At 41.8% G+C, this 26,132-nt stretch overlaps 1 protein-coding gene across 12 annotated transcripts in view; it reads right to left on the bottom strand.

Moving 5' to 3' along the window:
- The window catches only part of SPIDR (scaffold protein involved in DNA repair), a 415,411-nt gene that overhangs the window by 120,935 nt on the left and 268,344 nt on the right, over positions 1-26,132 (bottom strand). For all 12 annotated transcript variants that reach the window (XR_002478925.2, XM_021672883.2, XM_021672887.2 and 9 more), the window contains one exon: positions 23,667-23,911. Coding sequence is in view for 11 of the 12 variants with exons in the window: in XM_021672883.2 (XP_021528558.2) it covers positions 23,667-23,911 (245 nt within the window). In the remaining variant the exon portion in view is untranslated. The remainder of the gene's footprint in view (positions 1-23,666; positions 23,912-26,132) is intronic.

The raw sequence follows: 26,132 nt of genomic DNA, 5'->3' as shown, positions 1-26,132 counted from the left end.
GAATAGAACACACGCATGTGTGTGAATACATCCTCTCTGTCTTCCTGAAGAGACAGCGTGTTCCTTCCGCACAGACGTGATATCACAGAATTTTCTGGTCAATCTTCCGTGTAAATTTTCTTCTCTTCCTTCCTCCTTTCTCCCTTCCCCTTCCTTATTCCGTTTTTCATTTGACAACTGCACCTTAAAGGCAGCACGGTGGGGGAAAGCGAATACACGTGCTGAGCAGGTGGCAACGTGATTTTGTAACTAATAAAATGTTAATGGAGTTGCTCTTGAAGACGTTAAAGAATTACAGAAGAAAAGAGTGTGAAGCTCAGCACTATAAAGACTTCGCACTTCTACTCGAGAGGCTGAGCAGGAAGATCATTTGAGCCCAGGAGGTTGAGGCTGCAGTAAGCCATGACTGGGCCTAGGCAACAGAGTGAGACTCTATCCCTCAAAAAAAAAGAGTGTAAGATACAGATATGCATATTCAGAATATCATGTAGAAAAAGCAAACAGACTGATCCTACATGACCCTACGTGACCCTGAGAGGAAGTGTCGCTTCCCAGGGGCAGAAGATCCAGGGAGAGGGGTTCAGGCTGAAGACGGGACAGATGCTTCTAGGAAAGGGAGCTGCACAGGGGCTGCAGCAGAGCCACGTGCGCCACGGGAGGTGCCCAAACGTGCAGCTGGGATCAAAGAGTAAAGTAACAATTTGTAACTGGTATTTAAGGGCCAATTGAATGCTAAGGTTCCATGACTCCATAACACCAAAAAGACATTTAAACTAAAACCCCAAACACACAAACATCTAAATTATTTTAAGCTGAATAATCCTACTACCTAAAAAGACATATGCAGAGATTCATTGTGCAGAATTATACCTCAGAGCACACAAGATCGACTCCATGACTAAAACCAATTTAATCATTAACAAACCTTAAAGCTGGCTAGGACTCCTTTAGATTATTCATTACAAAAGGCTTTTTAACACAAGTAACCCATTCACATGGTTCAAAATTCAAACTTCTCCCTTCTACTCCTAACTGCCTTACTCTCCCATGGGGCAACTAACGTCACTAGCTTGTGTCTCTTCCAAGGGTATTTCACGCATAGAAAGAACATTAGTGCCCATGGCGCCCCTTTGTTTTAACCAAATGGTGACACACTTTGTGCCTGTTTTGGACCTTGTTCATTTGTTATAATAATACTGGTGATCATTACATAGTAACGTAGAAAGACTGTTCACATTCCTTATTGTTAGATGACAGCACAGTATCCTGTTTTTGACATTTATATTGTTTCTAAACTAAGTTGTAAGTTCTCATAAATGAAGCTAAAGACCAATAAAACTAAAAAATGATTACTTTAAAAGTTGGTTGCTCAGCTGTTCTTACCTCGAAGTACACATATGCACAAACCAGCTTAATTATATAAAACGATACATGTGGGTTTTAAAAACAAGGCCTTGCCCAACATACTAAACCTCTGCAGCTCACTTATTGACACTAAAGGTATTTTTTGGCCTAAAGGAAATCTATTAGGACATAGTGTACCCAAAGCTGTGGCAAGTCTTGATGACATGATTGTCACTGCCCTGAAGACTGGGGCTTGTCTCTGGCACACCCCAAGAACTGGGCAGCAGCTGAGCACCGACAATGTGGCTCAGAGAAGCAACATTCACTTTAAGTTAGTACTTCCCATTCCCAAAACGGCATAAAGTAATCTAAGGCCAGTGTTTTGGAAACATTAGCTCAAATCATCCAGGACAAGACTTACTATTATGACAATACTACTTAATTGATTGTCAGGTATGTGGCATACTAATGTAAGATGTAACAACAGGGGAAACTGGGTATGTAATACGTGGAAACCCTCTGTATTATCTTCGCAACATTTTAAAAGCTAAAACTATTTTAAAATGAGAAGCATATTAAAAGTAATTAAGTAAAAAAACTAATGATATGTACATATTTGTGAATTCCCATTACAGAGAATATCATTGTAAAGAAGGATCCAGTAGAATGGAACTGGTTCTATATCCTGATGACTCAAAGCAATTATTTTAGTAATTTGGTTATAAACAAATTCTCTACTAAGAATCATTATATGTAAGAAACTTCTACGATTCCTAACTAAATAGTATATAAAATTTAACAAGTCTGATTATACTATGCAGAAAAAGCATTTGACAAAATCCAACATTCTTTCATGACAAAAAAGACTCAACAAAGTAGGAAAAGAAGGAATTTCCTCAACCTGGAACAGGGCATTGATGAAAATTCCACAGCTAACACACTCAATGGTGAAAGAATGAGAGCTCTCCCCAAGACCAGAAACAAAACGATTCCCGCTTTTGCTACTTCCCTTCAACGCTGTACTGGAAATTGTAGCTACAGCAATTAAGTAAGAAAAAGAAAGAAATAACAAAAAAATTGGAAAGGAAGAAATAAAACTGTCTTTACTTGCAGATGATATAATTTTTTACATAGAAAAATTTTTTAAAAATCCACAAAAATCTGTTCCAGTTAAAAAACTTAGCAAAGTTGCAGGATACAAGATCAACAAACAAAAATAAGTTCTCGGTTTTTTTTTTTTTTTTTTTGGAGAGGGAGTCTTGCTCTGCCACCAGGCTAGAGTGCAGTGGTGTGATCTCAGCTCACTGCAACCTCTGCCTCCTGGGTTCAAGCTATTCTCCTGCTCAGCCTCCCAAGTAGCTGGGACTACAGGCACGTGCCACCACGCCCAGCTAATTTTTGTATTTTTAGTAGAGATGGGGATTCACCATGTCGGCCAGGATAGTCTTGATCTCTTGACCTTGTGATCTGCCTGCCTCAGTCTCCCAAAGTGCTGGGATTACAGGCATGAGCCACGAAGCCCAGCCTATAAGTTGTATTTTTATATACTAGCAATGAACAATCTGAAAAGAAAATTAATAAACAAACTGGTTTATAATAGCATCAAAATAATATAACAGAAACAAATATAAACAAGAGACTATAAGACTTGTATAATGAAAACGACAAAATATTTCTGAAAGAAATTAAAGAAGACCTAAATAAATGGAAAGGCATCTTGTCTTCATGAACTGGAAAACTTATTAACATAAAATACTGCCATATAGTGATTCAATGCAATCCCTATCAAAAACCAATGGCTGGCCAGGCCAGTCGTGGTGGCCCACGCCTATAATCCGAGCACTATGGGAGGCCAAGAGAGGGGATCACCTGAGATCAGGAGTTTAAGACCAGCCTGGTCAACTTGGCTAAACCCCTTATCTACTAAAAATACAAGAATTAGCTGGGCATGGTGGTGCGTGCCAGTATCCCAGCTACTTGGAAGACTGAGGCAGGAAGATTGCTGGAACCAGAGAGGTGGAGGTTGCAGTGAGCCAGGACGGTGCCACTGCATTCCAACCTGGGCAACAGAGAGAGACTGGCTTTAAAAAAAAAAAAAAAAAAAGGCTATTTTTGCAGAAATGGAAATGTCAATCCTAAAATTAAGGTGGAATTGCAGTGAATTAGCCAAATTAATTTAAAATGTGCCAAATCGGGTGTTGAACAATGAGAACACATGGACACAGGGAGGGGAGCATCGCACACTGAGGTCTGTTGAGGGGTGGACTAGGGAAGGGACAGTGGGGGGTAGGGAGTTGGGGAGGGATAACATGGGGAGTAATGCCAGATATAGGTGATGCGGATGGAGGCAGCAAACCACATTGCTATGTATGTACCTATGCAACAATCCTGCATGTTCTTCACATGTACCCCAGAACCTAAAGTGAAATAAAAAATATATATATAAATAAAATAAAATGTGCCAAATACCTAAATGCACACAGAGGCTAAAACTGTAAAATTCTTGAACAAAAACACAGGAGTAAATCTTCATGACTGTGGATTTGATAATAGTTCAGATACCAAAAGCACAAGCAACAAAATAAAAAATAGATAATTTGAGTGTTATCAAACCAAAAACTTAGCTGGGCACAGTAACTAACCCCTACAATCCCAGCACTTTGAGAAATTCTCATGGGCCCAAGAGTTTGAGGCTGCAGTGAGCTATGATCACACCACTGCACTCCAGCCTGGGTGACAGAGCAAGACCCTGTATCTTAAAAAAAAAAAACTTAAAACTTTTGTGTATCAAAGGACACTATCAAGAAAGTGAAAAGACAACTTATAGGATGGGAGGAAAATGTCTCAGATCATGTATCTGACGGGGTCTTATATCTAGAATACATAAAAAGAGAACTCTTACACGAATGTGAATCAAAACCACAATGGGATACTATCTCACGGCAGTCAGAATGGCGATTATTAAAAAGTCAAGAAACAACAGATGCTGGTGAGGCTGTGGAGAAATAGGAATGCTTGTAACAGCTGTTGGTGGGAATATAAATTAGTTCAACCATTGTGGAAGACAGGGTGGTGATTCCTCAAAGACCTAGAACCAGAAATATCATTTGACTCGGCAGTCTCATTTCTGGGTATATACCCAGAAGAATATAAATCATCCTATTATGAAGATACATGCATGTGTACGTTCATTGCAACAATATCCACAATAGCAGAGACATAAAATCAACTCAAATGCCCACCAATGATAGACTGGATAAAGCAAATGTGGTACCTATACACCATGGAATACTATGTAGCCATAAAAAAGGAACGAGAAAACGTCCTTTACAGGAACAAGGATGGAGCTGGGAACCATTATCTCCATCAGAGTAACACAGGAACAGAAAACCAAACACCACAGGTTCTCACTTATAAGTGAGAGCTTAACAAGGAGAACATATGGACACTGGGAAGGGAACGACACACACTGGGGCCTGTCTGGGGTGGAGAGTGGGGAAAGGGAGAGCCTCAGGATAAACAGCTAACGTTTGTGGGGCTGAATACCTAGGTGATGGGTTGATAGGTGCAGCAGATCACCATGGCAGATGTTGACCCATGTGACAAAGCTGCACATCTTTCACATGTGACCTGGAATTTAAAATTAAAGAAACAAAACAAAAAACCTCTTACAACTCAACAGAATTTAAAAAAGTACAACACAATATTAAGAAGAGTAAAAGACTTGAAAGGTCATTTCTCCATAGTAGATATGCAAATGGACAACAAGCACATGAAATGAAGGTCATCATCAGTCCTTAGAGAGACGTGAATCGAAGCCACAGTGAGAGACACTTCACATCCATTAGGATGGTTACTGTCACAAAAAGAAAGCGGCACGTGCCGGCGAGGACGTGGGTAAGTTCTAACATTCATGCACTGCTGGTGAAATTTAAATGATGTTGCCACTGTGGAAAACAATACGGTGGTTTCTCAAAAAGTTAAACATGGAATTACCCAGCAACTTACTCCTAGGCATATAGATAACCAAGAGAAATGAAAACAGATGTCCACAGGAAAACTTCTGTGCAGACGTTCATAGTAACATGATCCATAATAGCCAAAAAGTGAAAACAACACAAATGTCTGTAAACTGATGAACGGATAAAATGATACATATCTATTCAATAGAATATTATTCAGCCATAAAAAGAAATGAAGTACTGGTACATGCTACAGTATGATTGAGCCTTGAAAACTAAGCTAAAGATGCCAGACACAAAAGGTCAGATGTTGTATGATTCCATTTACATGAAATATTCAGAATAAAAAAATACACAGAAACAGAAAGCAGACTGGTGGGTGCCATGGGCTGGGGCAGGGGTTAGTGGGGAGGGACTGCTTAGTACGTACGGGGTTTCCTTTGGTGTGAGTAAACTGTTTTAGAATATACAGAGTTGGTAGTTGTACAACATTGTGAATGTGCTACCACTGAATTACACACTTTAAAATGGCCAATATTGTGTTAATTTTATCTTAATAAACAAATAAAAACAAGCTGATGCATACATACACATAAATTCATATGGTTCTGCCAGGCATTCAGGGAGCCTGCCCCATAGCAACCATCTCCTCCGTGGGGCAGTGACTGGAAACATTCTCTTACGGAAGCTTCCGGGTAGTCTATAAGGGGGACATATATGAATGCATCTATGTAAATGTGCACACTTGGTACTGCCTTGACCATGACGTTAACAGAGCATGCTCTGTCCAGGCAGAGGTGACAGATGAGTCATGGCTCCCAAAGGCCTAGAAGTCACAGTGGTACGTAGCTTCGTTTCCCCTCGGCTCCTTGGGCTACACTTTCCTCAACTTCCCACCCAAACATAAAACAGAGACCAGATATTCCTATTTAGGAAGCACCTGGAAGAAGTTCAAAATTGAAACATAAAAGTAAATTGCCAGATAGTGCCTTCATGGTCTGCCATTAGGAACGACACTTTCCCCCAAGTATATGGTAGCTCTTGAACAAAGTATATTATTTCAGGAAATCTCGTTCTAGCCTTTTCTGGAGAGAGGATGATGCATCCATGAGCTGAGTATAAGCTAGAATTACATTAAAATTTTAAAGACAAGGTTCCCTGGTATCCTTGCTGTCACTGCAGTTACCCACTTTTCCACAGCTCTGAGGAGATGGGTCCTCAGAGATGTTAAGCTTCTCCCCATTCAATGTCTGTGGGATTCCTGGATAGCCAGGGTTCTATTTAATTAATCTGTGTGCAAAGACTCGAGGTACAAAGCTGAATAAGCCACTTCTGAAGATCCAAAAGTCTGATTTCACTGGGAGGCATCAAGATTTTGACATTTATCTCACTCTTCTTCCCACTCCATAACATGCAAATATAATCTAGTCCTCTCTTGTTCCCTCCTCTGGGAGCTGTCAACAACCTGTGCTGGGTTTCCACACCAAAGAAAGGCAGGGTGGTCCTGTGCTTATGGGAAGCCAGGTAGGAGGCCAGGTATGTATGGAGGGCCTCACACAGCTGCCCTGAGGTAGAGCTGCCTGTCAAAGGCCAGAGGCCTGAAGAGTCTCTCCCCACAAGCTACCTCTGGATGGCTCAGTTCTCCTTTTTTGTTTAATTCAAATGATGAGTTCCTTCCTCTCAGGTAATTTTATTTCATTGAATGTTAAATGCCATAGCTTAATTCTTCTATCATCTCCCTATCTTTGCTTAATTTTTGCTTGAACTTTCTTAGTTCTATATTAATTGCAATGGATGCTTTAAAACCCTTACGTCATTAGCGACTGAATTCTCTATTTTATTTATAAACATCTTCACGCAAGAGCTGCCCTTGTTCCTCCGTTGCCACTTTCCTAAGCGTCCCTCCCTGTGCTGTTCCCTGTTTGTTTACACTGACTGAACATTTTTCAGGGACTTTGGTTCCCAATGTCTCATCCTCTATCTGATTGGAACAGACTAGACTTCACCTCTGTCCTAAAGGCGAGTATTCCTGGCAATTTCTACCTCACTGGCCTCCTGAGCAATCTCCTTGGACAAACAACAGCATTTGTAGTGCAACTCCATGGACTGGTCCATCCTGAGAAGAGAAGGAGCCACAACCTCACCCCACCCCTCAGCTGCTCAGTCAGCCATGGCTGTTTCCCATCAACGCACACTTGCTGGGTGTCTACTGCATTCATGGTCCTGTACCAAAACCAGATGATTGGCAGCCCCTGACCTCTGAGGGCTGATTTATGGTTAAATGAGAGAACTGAAGTAAAGAAAACACGTAGAGTTTATTCTGAAGGCACTGACAAGTATCAGTGCAATGTTTAATACTCGGTCGTTCAGTCTCACCATATAATCAAGCATCTGTCACTCTCTTGTATCTGTAAATAAATATGAAAGTTCAGACCATTTATAATACCAGTGCCAGGGCAGCAAGTGAGGAAGAAACCAGGGCCCCTGTTCATTTATAATCCTCTCTCCTGGGAAGGGGGTGTCCATCCCAAGAATTGCTCTGCAGGATTTTTGCTCCAGTTCCCTGTGGAGAAGGAGTTGAGCTGGCTCAAGCCATTGAGAACTGTGGAGCCAAGAAATAAGCACAACAAGGGTGAGCCTGCCAAACCCGCCAGCTGGCTGCACCAAGCGCTCTGGGTCTAGCAGCTGCTGGGAGACGGCAAAAAGGCAGAGGGGCAGCAAGGTGCAGCAGCTCGGCTGGAGGAGGAAGTCAAGTCGGGTCAGGCTTGATCTCACCCTGTCTGTGCTTCCTGCCACCCACAGAGGCACGTGGCACTGTGTGCTTGCCTCTGGCCACCCCTGAAGACTCTGCCAGGCTGTGTACTTTGTCTCCCATGGCTCTTCCCTGTGCTGTCATCTCAGCAAAGCACATTCCAGGGCTGCCGTCTGACTCACAGGAAAGCTCTAGCGTGATCACAGTGCTGCTCCAGATCGCAGCTGCAGGAATGGGGTGGGGGTGTGGTGGGAAGAGTCAGGGAGACTGTGCCAGGTCTGCCGCCTCTTTCAGGAACAAGTTTCCAGAGAAAGGAGGTCAGAAACAGGGAGGAAAAAATTCCACGCCTTTCATATAGGGCCACCTTGAAATCCTTCTTGATCTTGATGGAGGACAGGTGCTGGAAAATCACCATGGCCAGGTTAAGATGCGAACTTAGAATGGTGGTTACACATACCATGACTGGATATGAATCTGGAAAATTACTCTTGCTATTTTCATCCTATTATCAACACTTCATGGTTGTCTGTGCTCACATCCCCAGGCCGCTGCCATTCCATTTCATTTTTTCCTTCAAGTCTATCACTGGTTTAATATATAGAAGAAAATGAACATGGAAACTTTCACTGCAGTTTTCATATTATCTCTAAGTTCACCAAGAAAGTTATTTAATGTGTGCAGCTATAAATGAGAACATGGGTCAAATGACACAGGCTGGCGTTTATGGAGCGTTTAAAAGAGCATGAACATCGTACCTTCATATTATTTATTCTCTAACTCCACTCTGAAACTTTTACTGTTTCCGTCAGATAGCTGTGATGCGGCACTGGATCGTTAAAATGATAAAAACTAAAAGAAACAAAGGGTGGAGAAATGAATGCATGTTCTGCCACCTGCAAGGGAAGAAATGCTATGCAAAGACATAGCACAGCGCAAACTGTAGCAAACGCTGAAAGTAAGATACACTTTTAAATAAAATATAAAGACTACTACTACTAAACACAATCTTTAATCAAAAGGAGGGTCCAACCTTCATTGTTGAACCACGCACACAAATTAACTCAAAATGGATCACACACCAAAATATAAGGGCAAAAAACTATAAAATTCTTAGAAGAGAACATAGAAGTATGTTTGCATAACTTTGGATTCACCAACGGTTTCTTAGATAATGATACTGAAAACATAAGCAACAATAATAACAAAATGATAAATTAGGCATTAAAATTATAAATCTATGTGTTTCAAACGACAGTATCAAAAAAGTGAAAAACTCCACAGAATGGGAAAAAATATTTGCAAATGATAAAGGACTTATACAGAGAACTCTTACAAGTCAACAACAACAACAAAATAACCCAACTTTAAATAGGCAAAAGACTTGAAAGACATTTCTCTAAACAACATATACCAATGACCAATAGCCTATGAAAAGATGCTCAACATTGCTAGCCAACAAGAAATGCAAATCAAAGCCACAATGAGATACCTACTTCAAACCAGTGTGGATGGCTACAGTAAAAAAAGATGACGATAACCAATTTTGAGTGGCTGTGGAGAAACTGAAACCCTGGTATATTCTACATTGTTGATGGGAATGTAAAACCGTGTAGCCACTTTGGAAAACAGTGTGACAGTCCCTCAGAAAATCAAACATAGACTTACCTTGTGACTCAGCAATTCCACGTGTAGGTATATACTCAAGAGAGCTGAAAACATATCCACACAAAAAACCTGAATGCAGATATTCATAGTAGCACTATTCATATTAATCATAGAGAGGAAACAACTCAGGTGTGCATCGACTCGAAAGAGAAATAAAATATGGTATGGCCACATATAACGGATTATTATTCATCCATAAAAAGGAAAGAAGAACTGAAACACGTCGCAACATGGACAAATCTTAAAGTATTGTGCTAAGTAAGAGAAGCCAGTCACAAAAGACTCCAGGTGTATGATTCTATGTATATGAAATATCCAGAGTAAGTAAATCTGTAGAGATGAAAAGTAGATGAGAGGTTGCCAGGGGCTGGGAAGAATGGGGTGTTGGCAGTCAACTGATGTGGGGTCTATTTTTGAGGTTGCAGAAAGTTCTAACATATTACAGTTATGATTACACAAGTCTGTAAATAAAATAAACACAATTGAATTATACATTTTAAATAAATGAATTTTATGGTACGTGAATTATGTATCAATAAAGCTCTTTAAAAATGTGATAGAGATAAGACAGGCTCCTTCAGGTCCCCATCAGTCAGGTTCCAATTCTTAGATCTGTCTGTGTACACATGACAGAATCATAAACATTAGACTGTAATCCCATGGGTTCTGATGTGTCTTTATTCTTACAGTAAGTTGGCATGTGGACAGGAAGAATGGCAAAGAACATAAAGGGCCTGGATGTCAATTAGTAGAATAAGCAGTAGTAAGACTAACACTGCCAGAATTAGCCTTTTTGTGTGTGAGATATTCTTGACTCTGTCTCCTTTTCTATCTCCTTGTCTATCCCCACAGTGGATAAAGACTCTTGGGTCAAGCTCACTAGATTCCTTTTGAAAAGGTGGTCGGACCTTTTCAAAAGGAATTCAAAATGGTTGACCACCTTTTCAAAAGGAATTTAGTTAAGCTTGATTCAAGAGTCTTTTTCCAATGTCCAAACACACAAAGGCTAAGGCCCTTAATCATCACATCCATGATCTACCAGTGCATGTTCCTTACTTGGCTTTAATATTGAGCCAGGGCTGGGAAGAAACAATGTCAATGGCCTTGGGTATCATCAAGATCACCAATGACTGTTCTAGAGAGGAAGTAAGCAAAGGTTGAAAAGAGGTGGGCAGCTGAAATTAAAAGGTTTATTTAAGACTCATGGACACAGAACTAACAATTAAGGGATAATTTAAATTTATTGAAGAAGCACAGGTAAGAACAAACCTAAGGAATGGGCTATGGTATCAATTGTGAGGACATGCAGAAAAATGATACTCTCCACTTACAGTATCGCTCACATTACAATAGGTAAATACTCGAATCATTGAAAAGGAACAATTCCAATTTTTCTACAACAGGAAGAAGCAAAGAGACTTCAGGAACAAAGAAATAAAGTATGAGTGACAACAACCACCTTATGAAAATGTGACGCTGAGCAGATGGATGAATAAGGTCATTCCACCAACTCTGGCGCACGTGGTGGCAGATAAAAGAGCGGGTTAAATGGTCCCGTGTGACGAGGGAGCTGCCTTCCCTTCAGGCTTTTTAACCGTAGACAGGGACATGCCACTGTTACAGAGAAGGAGTGTATGCTACCCTATCTCAAAACAGAAAAAAGGAGACAGAGTCAAGAACATCTCTGTTCAGTGGGAAGAAAAGTCAAGGTTCACAAGCAGAAAGAAGAGCTGTATTCACTCAGGGGGACACAGCAGGTGGGCACACAGCTGGGGCATCAACGTGCCACCGCTGACCAGCTGTTCAAAAGGGATCCAGTAAGCTTGATCCAAGAGTCTTTCCCCACTGTCCTAACACAGGCAAAGGTAATGCCCCCAGTCATCACGCCCACAGTCTACTAGTGCATGTTCCTTGTTTGGCTTTACTACCGAACCATTCTCACCGTCAGGAGTTTGGGCTCTTTATTTGTCTAATGCTCTGGACAAAGTAAGAAATTTTCCAGCCACAATACCAGCACCATCTAACACCGGCCTCGGCATCAGGGCAGTTTTCTGCAACATGTTTATTACAGAGGAACTTCCATCATTTAGACAGCAGTGGTCATATTTCACATATAAATTTACACCAATGTTTCTTTTCCAAAGTAAATGGGCATCAACTCATTGTTGATGGGAGTAGTAGAGGCAGAGGTGGGGAATGAGGTGGTCAAAAGCACAGAAGTAAAAATCAGCTTCCAGTAAGCTTCCTCAGCAGCCGGACGGCAGACTCAGTACCAACACTGAGTGCTGATTTGTAATGCCATGGCTTGTCTTGCTTCGTTCAGATTTCTGTTATTGTAGCCGTGCTGTTTACCACTATTTTTTTTTAAGCATCTATGCTTGCTGTTAAAGAGTGAGCGAGCTGCTCTTTACTGAGTGCTGTCACATGGGAAGCATCTTGCTGAGTACTTCACATACATCATCCCGATGAGTCCTCACCGCCAGTCTGGATTATAGTAAGTACTATAATGCCAATTTCACAGACAAGGAAACGTAATTTGCCCCAGTCTCCTTGCTAAATGTCCCATCACCAGTGAACCCACAGCAGTCTGATTCTAGACTTTGTTCTTTCCAGTAAACCACCAGCCTCTATGCATTTTAAAAAGAAAAACAGTACCTATATGTACATTAGGGAACAAGACAGAATGCCCTTATTGCAGCTCTGTTGTTCTATTTAAATTTGGACACTGTCATCCCCTGATGCGTCAACAAAATATTCGTTATCCAAGACTCTTCCTCCTCCGGCCTCCCACCCACGCTACTCTGCTAGGTGAGCCTCTGTGCTCCCCACGCCCTACACCTCCTGCGCATGAAGTGACCCAGCAACTCCTCCCAAATCCGGGGCACAGGCTGTTGGTGCTCACTTTATATTAGACTTTGCAGTACTGTGGGTTCCCTGCCACATGGAAGCGCCACCCTGAGCGCTTGCTTCACCAGTCCAGCCTCCTCTGTCTCCTCAGCAGGCTCTTCGTGTGTGTGTGTGTGTGTGTGTGTGTGTGTGTGTAGGTAAGTTTTTATTTTTATCAGCTGCATACTTAGTAGTAGAAATGCAAGAGGACCCTGGAGCTCGGCGCCTGCATTTCTTCTTTACTCTGTCTCGACTGTTTCCCTAAAGTGACCTCCTCCACAGCCCAGGCTGTAGACTTGGCTCTGACAGGACACTGCTGCCTGGTACCCACACCCGCTAGTGCCTTTGGAGCTTGGCACCATGGACAGACATAACGGGCTGACATCCAACATACAAAGATAAATACTGACCAGACGTACGCTGAGAGCCTACAAACATTTATGTCCAATCTAAAACCCTGTGGATGTAAGATATGTGTTGTATGTCCAGCTTTCTCACAGGACACCTCTTCTTGGACGCCTCACAGGAATCTCAAACTTAGTAGGTCGAGACTGCATTTTCAATCTTTCTTCCAGACCTGTTCTCACTCTGGTTTTTCTCATCTTGGCAAATGGGACCATCCTTCCACTAAACAACTCAAACTGAGGCTGTGAACATTTCCTTCTACTTTACTCCTCCCTCAACCAATCCATTTATGAAGCCATCACACACATCTAGAACACGGACCTTTTCTGCAGCTCTGACAGGGTCACAGGAGACTCAGGAACCAACCAGTCCTCTCTGACTTGGACTATGGTAGTGACTGCTTCCTGGGTCTCTCTGCTTTCACTGGGGCCCTCCCCGACGTGCCCATCTTCCCAAACCCCTGATTCTTGGTCAGTGAGCAGCCACAGCAGACACTGTAGCTCCTGCTCATGGTCCACCAGGCTGTGGCCAGTTGCCCGACTGGGAGCTCTTGCTTCACCCTCCTGTCCAGGAGCTTTTCAAAGGTATTCTCTCTTCTGTGAGCAATTTTCTTTATCTTCTCTTTCCCTAGTACTGCCCTAGAGCACCCTTCTTTGAAACTTATGTCCCTTCTCCATTGTGTCCTACTTTTTCTCACCAGGACACTTATTGCAACTTACAATCATAAATGCACTTGTTGTAAATTATTTTGTGTGAGATCTCCCACTAGGACTGCTCCAGGAGCACAGAGATAATGTCTAGTTTTGTTAACCACTACAGACCCAGGACCTGGTGGATTTTTTTTTTCTTAGTGAAAAGAAGGAATAAATATACAACATGAGAATAAAACAAAGCCCAAAAGACCAAAAAGAGGAATAAAATATCAAGGTATGGAAAAAGGAAAATGTGCTTTTTTCCTGAGTTCAGCTCAGTGAATTTCTCCAGCTTTTTGGCTGATGACATGACTATGTAGCAAGTTCTGTCCTCTTGCAAAGGACTAACTCTCCACTTTAAAATATTTCTGCAATAAAGGGCAAGAAAGAATTTGGGTCTCTAAGGGATGGGAATTAAATTACTTGGCCAGGTATGGTGGCTTACGCCTGTAGTCCTAGTACTTTGGAAAGCCAAGGCAGGAGGATTACTTGAGGTTACAAGTTCGAGATCAGCCTGAACAACACAGTGAGAGCCTGTCTCTATAAAACAAAAACAAAAACTTAGGTGGGGCTGGGCACAGTGGCTCACGCCTGTAACCCAGCAATTTGGGAGGCCAAGGTGGGTGGATCACGAGGTCAGGAAATTGAGACCATCCTGGCTAACACGGTGAAATCCTGTCTCTACTAAAAATACAAAAAATTAGCCAGGCGTGGTGGCACACGCCGGTAGTCTGAGCTACTCAGGAGGCTGAGGCAGGAGAATTGTTTGAACCCTGGAGGCAGAGGTTGCAGTGAGCCAAGATCTCGCCACTGCACTGCAGCCTGGGAGACAGAACGAGACTCTGTCTCAAAAAACAGAAACAAAAACAAAAACACCACAAAACTTAGCTGGGTGTGGTGGCACAGGCCTGTGGTTTCAACTACTTGGAGGCTGAGGTGGAAGGACTGCCTGAGACCAGGAGATTGAGGCTGCAGTGAGCCATGACTGCGCCACTGCACTCCAGCCTAGGCAACAGAGCAAGACCATCTTCCAATAACTAACTAACTAACTAACTAACTAACTAACTAACTAACTAACTAAGTAACTGGTCCCTAGGTTAAATATCTCAAGGAGAAAGGAAGATAACGTTTTAGAAAGGGAGAAAGAAAGGTGCTGTCTGCTGGCAATCACCATGGGCTGGGAGTGAGGTAATATGGTCTGCACCAGCTACACCAGGATATAGAGACTCACTAAGGAATCAACACTTCCCCTCTTTACCTCAGGTTTCATTATAAATTACCTCCAAGGCTAGTGCTCTCTTTCTGTTTAAAAAAAAAAAAAAGCTGCCCTCTTCAGCCAAGATGGCCAAATAAAACAGCTCCAGAGTGCAGTTCCTAGCAAGAGCCATGCAGAAGGGGCGTGATCTCTACATTTCCAGCTGAGATACAAGGTTCATCGCAATGGGACTGGCTGGAGAGTAGGTGTAACCCAAGGAGGGCAAACCAAGGCAGGGTGGGGCATTGCCTCACCCAGGAAGTACAATGGGCCAGAGGACCCCCCCGCCCACCCAACGGAGGCCATCGGGGACTTCTCTGGCCACTCCGGTTTAGATACGGTGCTTCTCCTCCCACGGTCTTTACAGCCTACAGTCCAGGAGATTCCTGCCCAGCCAACAAGCGCCACGAGTTTCCAGCACAGAACTGGGCAGTCGTTTTAGCCAGAGCCACAAGTTTCCACCACGAATCTGGGCAGCTGTTTTAGCTGGTGCCTGGAACGCCTGTGAGACAGAGCCACCCCTTCCCCTGTAAAAAAGGGGGCTGAAGGCAGTGAACCAAGTGATCTGGCTTGGCAGGTCCCACCCCGACAAAGACCAGCAAACTGAAACCTGTTGGCTTGAGAGTTTCACAGTCAGCAGAACAGTCTGAACTCCACCTGGGATGGTGGAGCTCGGTGGAGGACAGGGTGTCTGCCATTGTCGAGGCAGCTCTAACCTTACCTGTGTAAACAAAAGCACAGAGAAGTTTACACAGCAGCTGGGCAGTGCCTCTGCAGGCAGACTGCGACTAGACTCCCTCTTTGCTGGGCAGGGCATCTCTGAAAAAAGGCAGCAGCACGCAGGGACTTATAAATAAAGCCCCACCTTCCTGGGACAGAGCACCTGGGAAAAGGGGCGGTTGTGAGTTCTGCTGCAGAGACTTAAACATCCCTGCCTAGCAGCTCTGAAGGGAGCAACAGAGCTCCCAGCACAGCACCTGAGCTCTGACAAGGGACAGAATGCTTCCTCAAGCGGCTCCCTGACCCAACCTAGCAAGGCAGGCCAACATTTAAATCCAGAAAATACAGAGAACACCACAAAGGCCTGCCTTACAAGAGCTTCTGAAGGAAGCACTAAACATGGAAAGGAACAACCAGTACCAGCCACTCCAAAAACGTACCAAGTGGTAAAGGCCATCGACACAATGAAGAAACTGCGTCAACTAATGGGCAAAACAACCAGCTGGTATCAAAATGGCAGGATCAAATTCACACATAACAATATTAACCTTAAATGTAAATGGGCTAAATGCCCCAGTCAAAAGACACAGACTGGCAAACTGGATGAAAAATCAAGGCCCATCAGTGTGCTGTATTCAGGAAACCCATCTCACGAGCAAAGACACACACAGACTCAAAATAAAGGGATGGAGGAAGATTTACCAAGCAAATGGACAGCAAAAAAAAGAAGGGGTTGCAATCCTAGTCTCTGATAAAATGGACTTTAAACCAACAAAGATCAAAAGAGACAAAGAAGAGTATTACATAATGGTAAAGGGATCAATGCAACAAGAAGAGCTAACGATCCTAAATATATACACACCCAATACAGGAGCACCCAGATACATAAAGCAAGTACTTAACGACCTACAAAGAGACTTAGACTCCCACACAATAATAGTGGAAGACTTTAACACTCCACTGTCAATATTAGACAGATCAATGAAACAGAAAATTAACAAGGATTTCCAGGACTTGAACTCAGATCTGGACCAAGCGGACCTCAAAGCCATCTACAGAACTGTCTACTACAAATCCACAGAATATACAGTCTTCTCAGCACCACACTGTACTTACTCTAAAATTAACCACATAATTGGAAGTAAATCATTCCTTAGCAAATGCAAAAGAACAGAAATCATAACAACCAGTCTCTTAGACTACAGTGAAATCAAATTAGAACTCAGGATTAAGAAACTCACTCAAAACCACACAACTACATGGAAAATGAACAACCTGCTCCTGAATGACTACTGGATAAATAATGAAATGAAGGCAGAAATAAAGATGTTCTTTGAAACCAATGAGAATGAAGACACAACGTACCAGAATCTCTGGGACACATTTAAAGCAGTGTCTGGAGGGAAATTTACAGCACTAAATGCCCATATGAGAAGCGAGCAAAGATCTAAAATTGAAACCCTATTGTCACAATTAAAAAACTAGAGGAGCAAGATCAAACAAACTCAAAAGCCAGCAGAAGACAAGAAATCACTAAGATCAGAGCAGAGCTGAAGGAGACAGAGACACAAAAAACCCTTAAAAATAATCAATAAATCTAGGAGCTGGTTTTTTGAAAAGATAAACTAAACAGATCACTAGCCAGACTAAGGAAAAAGAAAAGAGAGAAGAATCAAATAGATGCAATAAACAATGATAAAGGGGATATCACCACCGATCCCACAGAAATACAAACTACCGTCAGAGATTACTACAAACACCTCTATGCACATAAACCAGTAAATCTAGAAGAAATGGATAAATTCCTGGACACTTACACTCTCCCAAGACTAAACCAGGAAGAAGTTGAATCCTTGAATAGAGCAATAACAAGGTCGAAGTTGAGGCAGCAATTAATGGGCTACCAACCAAAAACAGTCCAGGTCTAGATGGGTTCACAGCAAATTCTACCAGGCGTACAAAGAGGAGCTGGTACCGTTCCTTCTGAAACTATTCCAAACAATACAAAAAGGGGGAATCCTCCCTAACTCATTTATGAGACTAACATCATCCTGATACCAAAACCTGGCAGAGACACAACTAAAAGAGAAAATTTCAAGCCAATATCCATGATGAACATTGATGCAAAAATATTCAATAAAATACTGGCAAACTGCATGCAACAGCACATCAAAAAGCTTATCCATCTTGATTAAGTAGGCTTCATCAAAGGGAGCCAAGGCTGGTTCAACACACGCAAGTCTATAAACGTAATCCATCACATAAACAGAACCAAAGACAAAACCACATGATAATCTCAATAGATGCAGAGAAGGCCTTCGACAAAATTCAACAGCCCTTTATGCTAAAAACTCTCAAAAAACTAGGTATCGATGGAACGTATCACAAAATAATAAAAGCTATTTTGTGACAAACCCACAGCCAAAATCATACTGAATGGGCAAAAACTGGAAGCATTCCCTTTGAAAACTGGCATTAGATAAGGGTGCCGTCTCTCACCACTCCTATTCAACATAGTATTGGAAGTTTTAGCCAGAGCAATCAAGCAAGAAAAAGAGATCAAGAGTATTCAGTTAGGAAAACAGGAAGTCAAATTGTCTCTATTGACAGACGACATGATTGTATATTTAGAATACAACTAACAAAGGACGTGAAGGACCTCTTCAAGGAGAACTTCAAAGCATTGCTCAAGGAAATAAGAGAGGACACAAACAGATGGAAAAACATTCCAGGCTCATGGTTAGGAAGAATCAATATTGTGAAAATGGCCATACTGCCCAAAGTAATTTATAGATTCAATGCTATCCCCATCAAATTACCATGGACCTTCTTCACAGAACTGGAAAAAACCACCTTCAACTTCATATGGAACCAAAAAAAGAGCCCAGATAGCCATGACAGTCCTAAGCAAAAAGAACAAAGCTGGAGGCATCACACTAACTGCCTTCAAACTGTGCTAAAAGGTTACGGTAATCAAAACAGCATGGTACTGGTACCAAAACAGAGATATAGACCAATGGAACAGAAGAGAGGCCTCAGAAGTAACGTCACACAGCTATAACCATCTGATCTTTGACAAACCTGACAAAAACAAGCAATGGGGAAAGGATTCCCTGTTTAATAAATGGTGTTGGGAAAACTGGCTAGCCATGTGCAGAAAGCTGAAACTGGAACCCTTTCTTTCACCTTATACAAAAATTAACTCTAGATGGATTAAAGATTTAAACATAAGACTAACACCATAAAAACCCTAGAAGAAAACTTGGCAATACCATTCAGGACATAGGCATAGGCAAGGACTTCATTACTAAAACACTAAAAGCAATGGCAACAAAAGCAAAAATAGACAAATGGGATCTAATTAAACTTAGGAGCTTCTGCACAGCAAAGAAACTATCATTACAGTGAACCGGCAACCAACAGAATGGGAAAAAATTTTTGCAAGCTACCTTTCTGACAAAGGGCTAATATCCAGAATCTACAAAGAACTAAAAGAGATTTACAAGAAAAAAAAAAAAAACCCATTCAAAAGTGGGTGAAGGATATGAACAGACACTTTACAAAAGAAGACATACATGAGGCCAACAAACATATGAAAAAATGCTCATCATCACTGGTCATTAGAGAAATGCAAATCAAAACCACACTGAGATACCATCTCACACCAGTTAGAATGGCGATCATTAAAAAATCTGGAGATAACAGATGCTGGAGAGGATGTGGAGAAATAGGAACACTTTTACACTGTTGGTGGGAGTGTAAATTATGCAACCAAAGTGGAAGACAGTGTGGCAATTCCTCAAGGATCTAGAAATAGAAATACGATTTGACCCAGCAATCCGATTACTGAGTATATACCCAGAGGATTATAAATCATTCTGTTATAAAGACACATGCACAGGTATGTTCACTGCAGCACTGCTTACAATAGCAAAGACTTGGTACCAACCCAAATGCCCATCAAGGACAGATTGGATAAAGAAAATGTGGCACATATATACCATGGAATACTATGCAGCCATAAAAAAGGATGAGTTCATGTCCTTTGCAGTGACATTGATGAACTTGGAAACCATCACTCTCAGGAAACTGACACAAGAACAGAAAACCAAACTCTACATGTTCTCACTCATAAATGGGTGTTGAACAATGAGAACACATGGACACAGGGAGGGGAACATCACACCCTGGGGTCTGTGTGGGGCTAGGGGAGGGATAGTAGAGGGTGGGGAGATTGGGGAGGGATACGTAATGTATACAGGTTACAGGGGAACGGAGGCAGCAAACCACCATGGCATGTGTGTACCTATGTAACAGTCCTGAACAACCTGCACATGTACCCCAGAACTTAAAGTATATTTTTAAAAAGGGCCTACGGTTTTTATTAATCATGCATTTATCTAATGATCATTCAACATGCAGTGTATCTATAAAAAAGCCGTGTTTACAGGTTCTGAACAGACTGCCTACCCTGTGGTTAGGGAGTGCCTTTTGCATTAGTTTTCTGTTACCTTTGATTTTAGTGATTTATAAAACTTGTTTGTGTTGGTTACTCTGACCTACAACACCTTGAGAAATCTCACAGAAATGTCTTCATTAATAGCTCGAGTTAAAGGAAGTCATCAGAAGAACAATGGACAGGGAACTCTCACATATTATATTTCTGAAATGTAAAGGATATTTCTGATAATGTTTCACAGCGCAGAGCACAGGAACCTTTTGATAGAATCTATCTGACCCTGAACAGGACTAGTTGCTTCAAACATTTTCTTTTAATTTTGAAGTGGGCACTAATTGAGCTGTCAGCCATCAGAAGATAAGCTGTTACTGATATCAGAAAAACGACACTGCCCGAGCACTGGGAACAGACTGAGGTTGACACCTACGATCAAGGTGCCAAGTCAAGTGAGACAGAAATTTACCGCAGGGTTTCATCAGCAACCACCTGACCTGGGCTGGGTGGGGCAGGGGGAACTACTGAGGCAAACGAATCTGCCATAAGACACTGGTTTCTTTTCACCCAGGCTTAATTTCTTCTGACATGGTAATTTCTGGACTTCACAGAAAACACACAGTGAGCAAGGTTGTTTTTAAGTTCAATGATAGTGTGAAAGATCTCTGGGGTAGAGCAGATAACGACAAGAGCTTAAGAAAAGCCATTCCAAAAAACAAGGAAACCAGACTTAGAGCTGCCTTTGGTTGGAAGGGGTCATTGCTTATGCAACTTTCCTCCTTCTGTGCGTGCCGTGCTGATGAGTCTCTATCAGCCGAGCCTAAATTTGTCCACCCTGTGGTACCCACACTGCATCCCATACGTCATCTATGACCAGGAACCTGCAGGCAGAAATCACAGGTAGAAAACCTTCCAGGCCACACATCCACATCCTCTAGTGATGTTTGTACTACATGTACATGTATAAAAAACTGCCTCAGAATGCATACTGCTAAATGTGTCTCAAAGGCAGATACATTCTCTAAGTTTTTCTTTCTAAATATATTAGCAAAGAATTAGTGGTGAATAAAGTACAATTTTACTTCTATATTAATTTGATATGTAAACTAGAGAGGCTGATCATTATCACAGCAAAAGAATCTAAAAAATATTAATGATCAGATCTTGTACCCAAAAGACATCTCCAGCAGCTCTGTCCTCAAACTCAAGGCCAACACTATGGCCCTCAGTTCAAAAGTTTATTTTTGTACACAGTCCAACCAAGTATACCCAGGGCAAGGCACTTGGCACTTCTGCCCTGGACAACTTGATCCTGGGTCAGCCTTAATCTAAACATGGCTTGGTTCTAACTCAATTTTATCCCTTTTCTTTTAAATTCTACCACTCTACAACCATGCCATCTGGGATTGTATATCCCATTACATTTTTCTTTGTGTTTACCTGTATAACCATCCGCAGTGAGATTCTCCTTGAGGCTCAGTTTCATCTGCAAAATGGGAATAATGTCGTCTAGCCTTGGTGTTGTGCAATCTCAGATGTGCCACAGAAAATGCATCACACAGAATGCACGTTCAATACCTCTGAATAACTGGATGTTGTTTTCTTGTTTTTGAAGTTCACTCCTGGCCTTCTTCCACCCTACTACAAGTATATTCTCATTGGATATGTCACCACATGTATTCCAAAGCACACCTCCAAAGCATTCACAATGCCATTCACACTGATAGCAATTCACCATATTTCGGCTTCTAATTTTCCTCTCTTTGCTCAACAAGTAAAATAAGGGCCACAGAAGGGCCTAGAGAGACAGGCTTCAGAACGTGCGCTGCTTGTGACCAGTCACAGGAAGCCACTGCACTGTCAGCTTCATCGCCCCTTCTCATCAGGGTGACTCAGTCCCCTATTATCCCTGTCTCCTTGTCCCCTTGGAGTGTGTGTTCTGTGTCCCGAGAAGAAGAAGCTCTACCAAGTTCCTCACTGCCAAGGTAACCAGTATTCCCTTCTTCAAAACCTAACACTGAATAGGTGTCATTAAAAAAGCCAAGCAAAATAAAACCACAAAACAAAAACCTATGTCTGATGTATAGCTGTCTCGGAAAAGTCTATATAAATTTACCACAGATTTAGGGCAAAGGGTACGAGACTGGTCCACATCTACAAGTCATGATAAAGACCTCAAAACTGACTTAATGGATTTTATAAACATATAAATTCCAAAAAAGAATCATTTGTTTTTTCTGTAACTCCAAAAGAAACATTCTCCAACTCTAGACCTCAAGGAGACTTTCTGAAATTCATAGTATTTTCAAATAAAGTGCCTTCACTCGAAGATGATTCATAATTCACACAGGAGTGTATCCTGTTTCTCTCTCTGGCATCAGAAGGCAGCGTAATGTTAGGATGATTGCTTTTATCTTTATATCAGAGAAGGGGTCTTGCCATCTTGCCTAGGCTTTTCTAATATTCCTGGGCTCAAGTGACCTGCCTGCCTAGAACTCCTCCCACAGTGCTGGGATTACAGGTGTGAACAACCATGCCCGGCCAGGATGATCGTTAATTACTGTTTCTTCACTATGTGCTTTCTTATTAATAGTTAAAAAAAATGATGAAGTGGCATCTATACTTTTAGTTTCTATTCTGCTGCAAATCTATCTTACTTCTTTGAAGACAATTAACATTGCTAGAGATAAATGCCATGCCAGACTGGGTGTGGCGGCTCACGCCTGTAATCCCAGCACTTTGGGAGGCCAAGGCAGGTCGATCACTTGAGGCCAGGAGTTTGAGATCAGCCTGGCCAACATAGCAAAACCTTGTCTCTACTAAAAATACAAAATCAGCCAGGCATGGTGCATGCTGGTAATCCCAGTTACTTGGGAGTGAGGCATGAGAATCTCTTGAACCCCAGAGGCGGAGGTTGCAAAAAACAAAAAAGCCTATGCCAAGGCTCTGAATGTAAACAAACAAACCTCTCTGTCAATCATGCATCTACAGCCATCTGTAAAAACCAACACCAAGAAGGGGCTAAATCTGAGCAGAGACATCACTTCTACTACATCTGTCTGCACTTACTGCATTGGATGGTGCAGACAGACAGCACTGACATCACTGCAGAAGGCAGTGCAGACGGCTGATACAGTACTCTCTGAAAGCCAAAGGTTTACCAATTGCTGTTATTTACTCTGATTTTCAAGACATATGAAACTGGGTCTTATGAGGTATGACAACCACATGTCTTGGCTTTTCCAGAACAATATCAATATTTCTTGTATGTTATTACTTTCAAAAATACGGACCATTAAAGTAAAAGAAAATGCAGCAAGTTTAATTTTTGATAGGACTTTAAAATTAAGTAGATAGATAAAATCCTTTGTCATACTACGTATCCCGAATTTTGATGCAAGGAAAAACAAAAACAACCCATGTATATGGCGAATGCAGCTAAGAAGGTGCTCTGGGAAGAGTCTCCAGTTCCTGGGGCGCTCTGTCTAAGTGACTGTTCCTCCCCACTCCACACCAGCATCTTGGCACTCACCGAGTTCCAGTTGACTCTGTGTGTCCTGGGCTGGCCCCCTGCTGACACCTGTCTCTGCTGGGAAGAGAGTACACTCTTTGCACCACCACTCGGACCCCAGCTCCCGACCACGAGGCAGCTCCCTGGCTTTCCACCACGTCCAAGAGAGAATCCCTCAGGGGAGCACCAATCGGGATACGTTGTTTTGCTTCTTTATGCCCGTGGGTCCAGGCTGTCCCCGTGGTGGCTATACCACTACACACAACCTGGCCAAGACACACAAAGGGAACAGTTTCAAGACTCACAAAGGTTCAGTGTAGCTAACAGCAAGCAGCATGCTGCACATCAAATAATAACATCCTTAAGCAGCCCCCACAATGGATCTGCACCACACTGAAGTGATGACGAAGCCGAAAGTAAAGGAACTTGTGGCGTGGGTCTCTAGGCCTGCCAGGTGGCTAGGACTGCAAGCTGAAGGTCAGTGAAAGAACAAGGACCACAGTAGGATGTTTGCTACACCAGGCAGGTCTTTGAAAACAGACAGAAGGTTCTGCTAATAAAATAATTCATGATAATTCAAGAAATTACAACAGAACAAACTAAAAATGAAGATAAAACCGTGACTCGGAGTGAATACAAATGCTTCATTTTATTAAACGCTTGTATGTGCAATCTCCCAGGCTAACCATTTTACATGCTTATATATTCTCCCAGCAACCCTTATGTAATATCAGCTGTCATAATAAAACAACACTTGGAGAGTGCTTCCTATATTCCAGGCTTTTAAATTTGCATATTAAACATGCTTATCCTCATAAAACCACCCAAGAAGACAGACAATATCACTACCTCCATTGTACAGGTAAGAAAACTGAGACACAGAGACCACACATCTTGCCCAAGGTGACCTAGCAGGAAGTGGCTGAGGCAAGATCTGGACCAGGTCATCTGGTTGTAAAGTCCATACATTTGATCATTATCACTGTCAAGATACAAAAGTGTATCTCATGGCATTAATATTACATAGCTGTTTAAAAACTATACGTTAAAACAGTAATGTGCTTTGAGCCATATTTTTAATCTGTTATACTTAAATTGATTCGAGAGCTCTCCTTTTCACATAATCCTCTCCAGATACTTCTCTTGATAATCCAAAGAGATTCTGCTTGACCGGCTGGTACAAAACAGCCTGAAAGTTTGTCTACTTTTCTTTCATATTCCTCCTCCCTTGTTCTGTCAGTCTCAGAAAGCATCCTTCTGTTCAGTGACAATTTATATAACCCAGAGACCTTGAGGCCAGTGCACTGGGAGCCACATGAACATTCAGAGCTTAGGGTGGTCCCAGGGGCCATTCATGCCCACAGCGAGTGTATTTTAGTGGTTCCCTAAATTCATGTTGGTACATGACCATGGTTTAGGACCAAGAAAATTCCAAAAAACAACTCCAGCATATAATCTCAAGCTTACACAGTTCTTTTTATCCCAAGGGATAATAGATACTGTGGAAAAGAAAAATGAGAGTTTTTAAATAAACAAAAGAGGGCTTAAAAAAAATTCTTAGACAATTACAAGAATAGAGAAAATGAATGTTGTCAAATACCAGCATGCGTATAATGATGCTTCTGTCAACAACGGACAGCATGTGTAATGGTGGTCTCATAAGACTGTGATGGGGCTGAAGGTTTCCTGTTTCCTAGTGATGTATTCACATTTCTGGTGACGCTGGTGTAAACAGAAGTAGTGCACTGCCAGCTGCATGAAAGTCTAGCACATCCTGTTATGTCTAGTACCTGATATTTGATAATAATAAACAACATTACTGGTTTATGTATTTACTGTACTATACTTTTTATTGTTATTTTAGAGTATTCTGCTTGTTAAAAAAAACCAGTTATCTGCAAAACATCCTCAAGCAGGTCCTTCAGGAGGTATCCAGAAGAAGGCATAGTTGTCCAAGGAGATGACGGTTTCATGCACGTTATTATCCCTCAACACATTCCAGCGGGACAAGATATGGAGGTGGAAGATGGTGATGCTGACGGTCCTGACCCTGTGAAGGCCTAGGCTAATGTGTGCATGCCTTAGTTTACAACAAAAAAGTTTTAAAAGTTACATTAAAAAAATTAAAAATAGAAAAACTAGTTTTGTACAGCCGTACAATCTATCTGTGTTGTCAGCTAAGTGTTGCTACAAAATAAAAAAGTTAATACAAAATATAAAGTTTATAAAGTTGGAAAGTTACAGTAAGTCAAGGTTAACTTACTACTGAAGAAAGAGAAAAAATTTTAAATTTAAATTTAGTGTAGTGCAAATGCTCAGGGTTATAAAGTCTATAGCAGTGTACAGTACTGTCTGAGGCCTTCACACTCAACTGCCAGTCCCATGGGCTCTATTTGTGGTAAATGCCCTATACAGGTGTACCATTTTTTACCTTTTAGACTGTGTTTCTTACTCTCCTTTTTCTGTGTTCAGGTATGTTTACATACA

The sequence above is a fragment of the Aotus nancymaae genome, unplaced genomic scaffold (genome assembly GCF_030222135.1).
Source record: "Aotus nancymaae isolate 86718 unplaced genomic scaffold, 86718_ANA_hifiasm-v0.15.2.pri h1tg000036l, whole genome shotgun sequence".
Classification (NCBI taxonomy): Eukaryota; Metazoa; Chordata; class Mammalia; order Primates; family Aotidae; genus Aotus; species Aotus nancymaae.
This window is presented reverse-complemented; position numbering and strand designations above follow the sequence as displayed.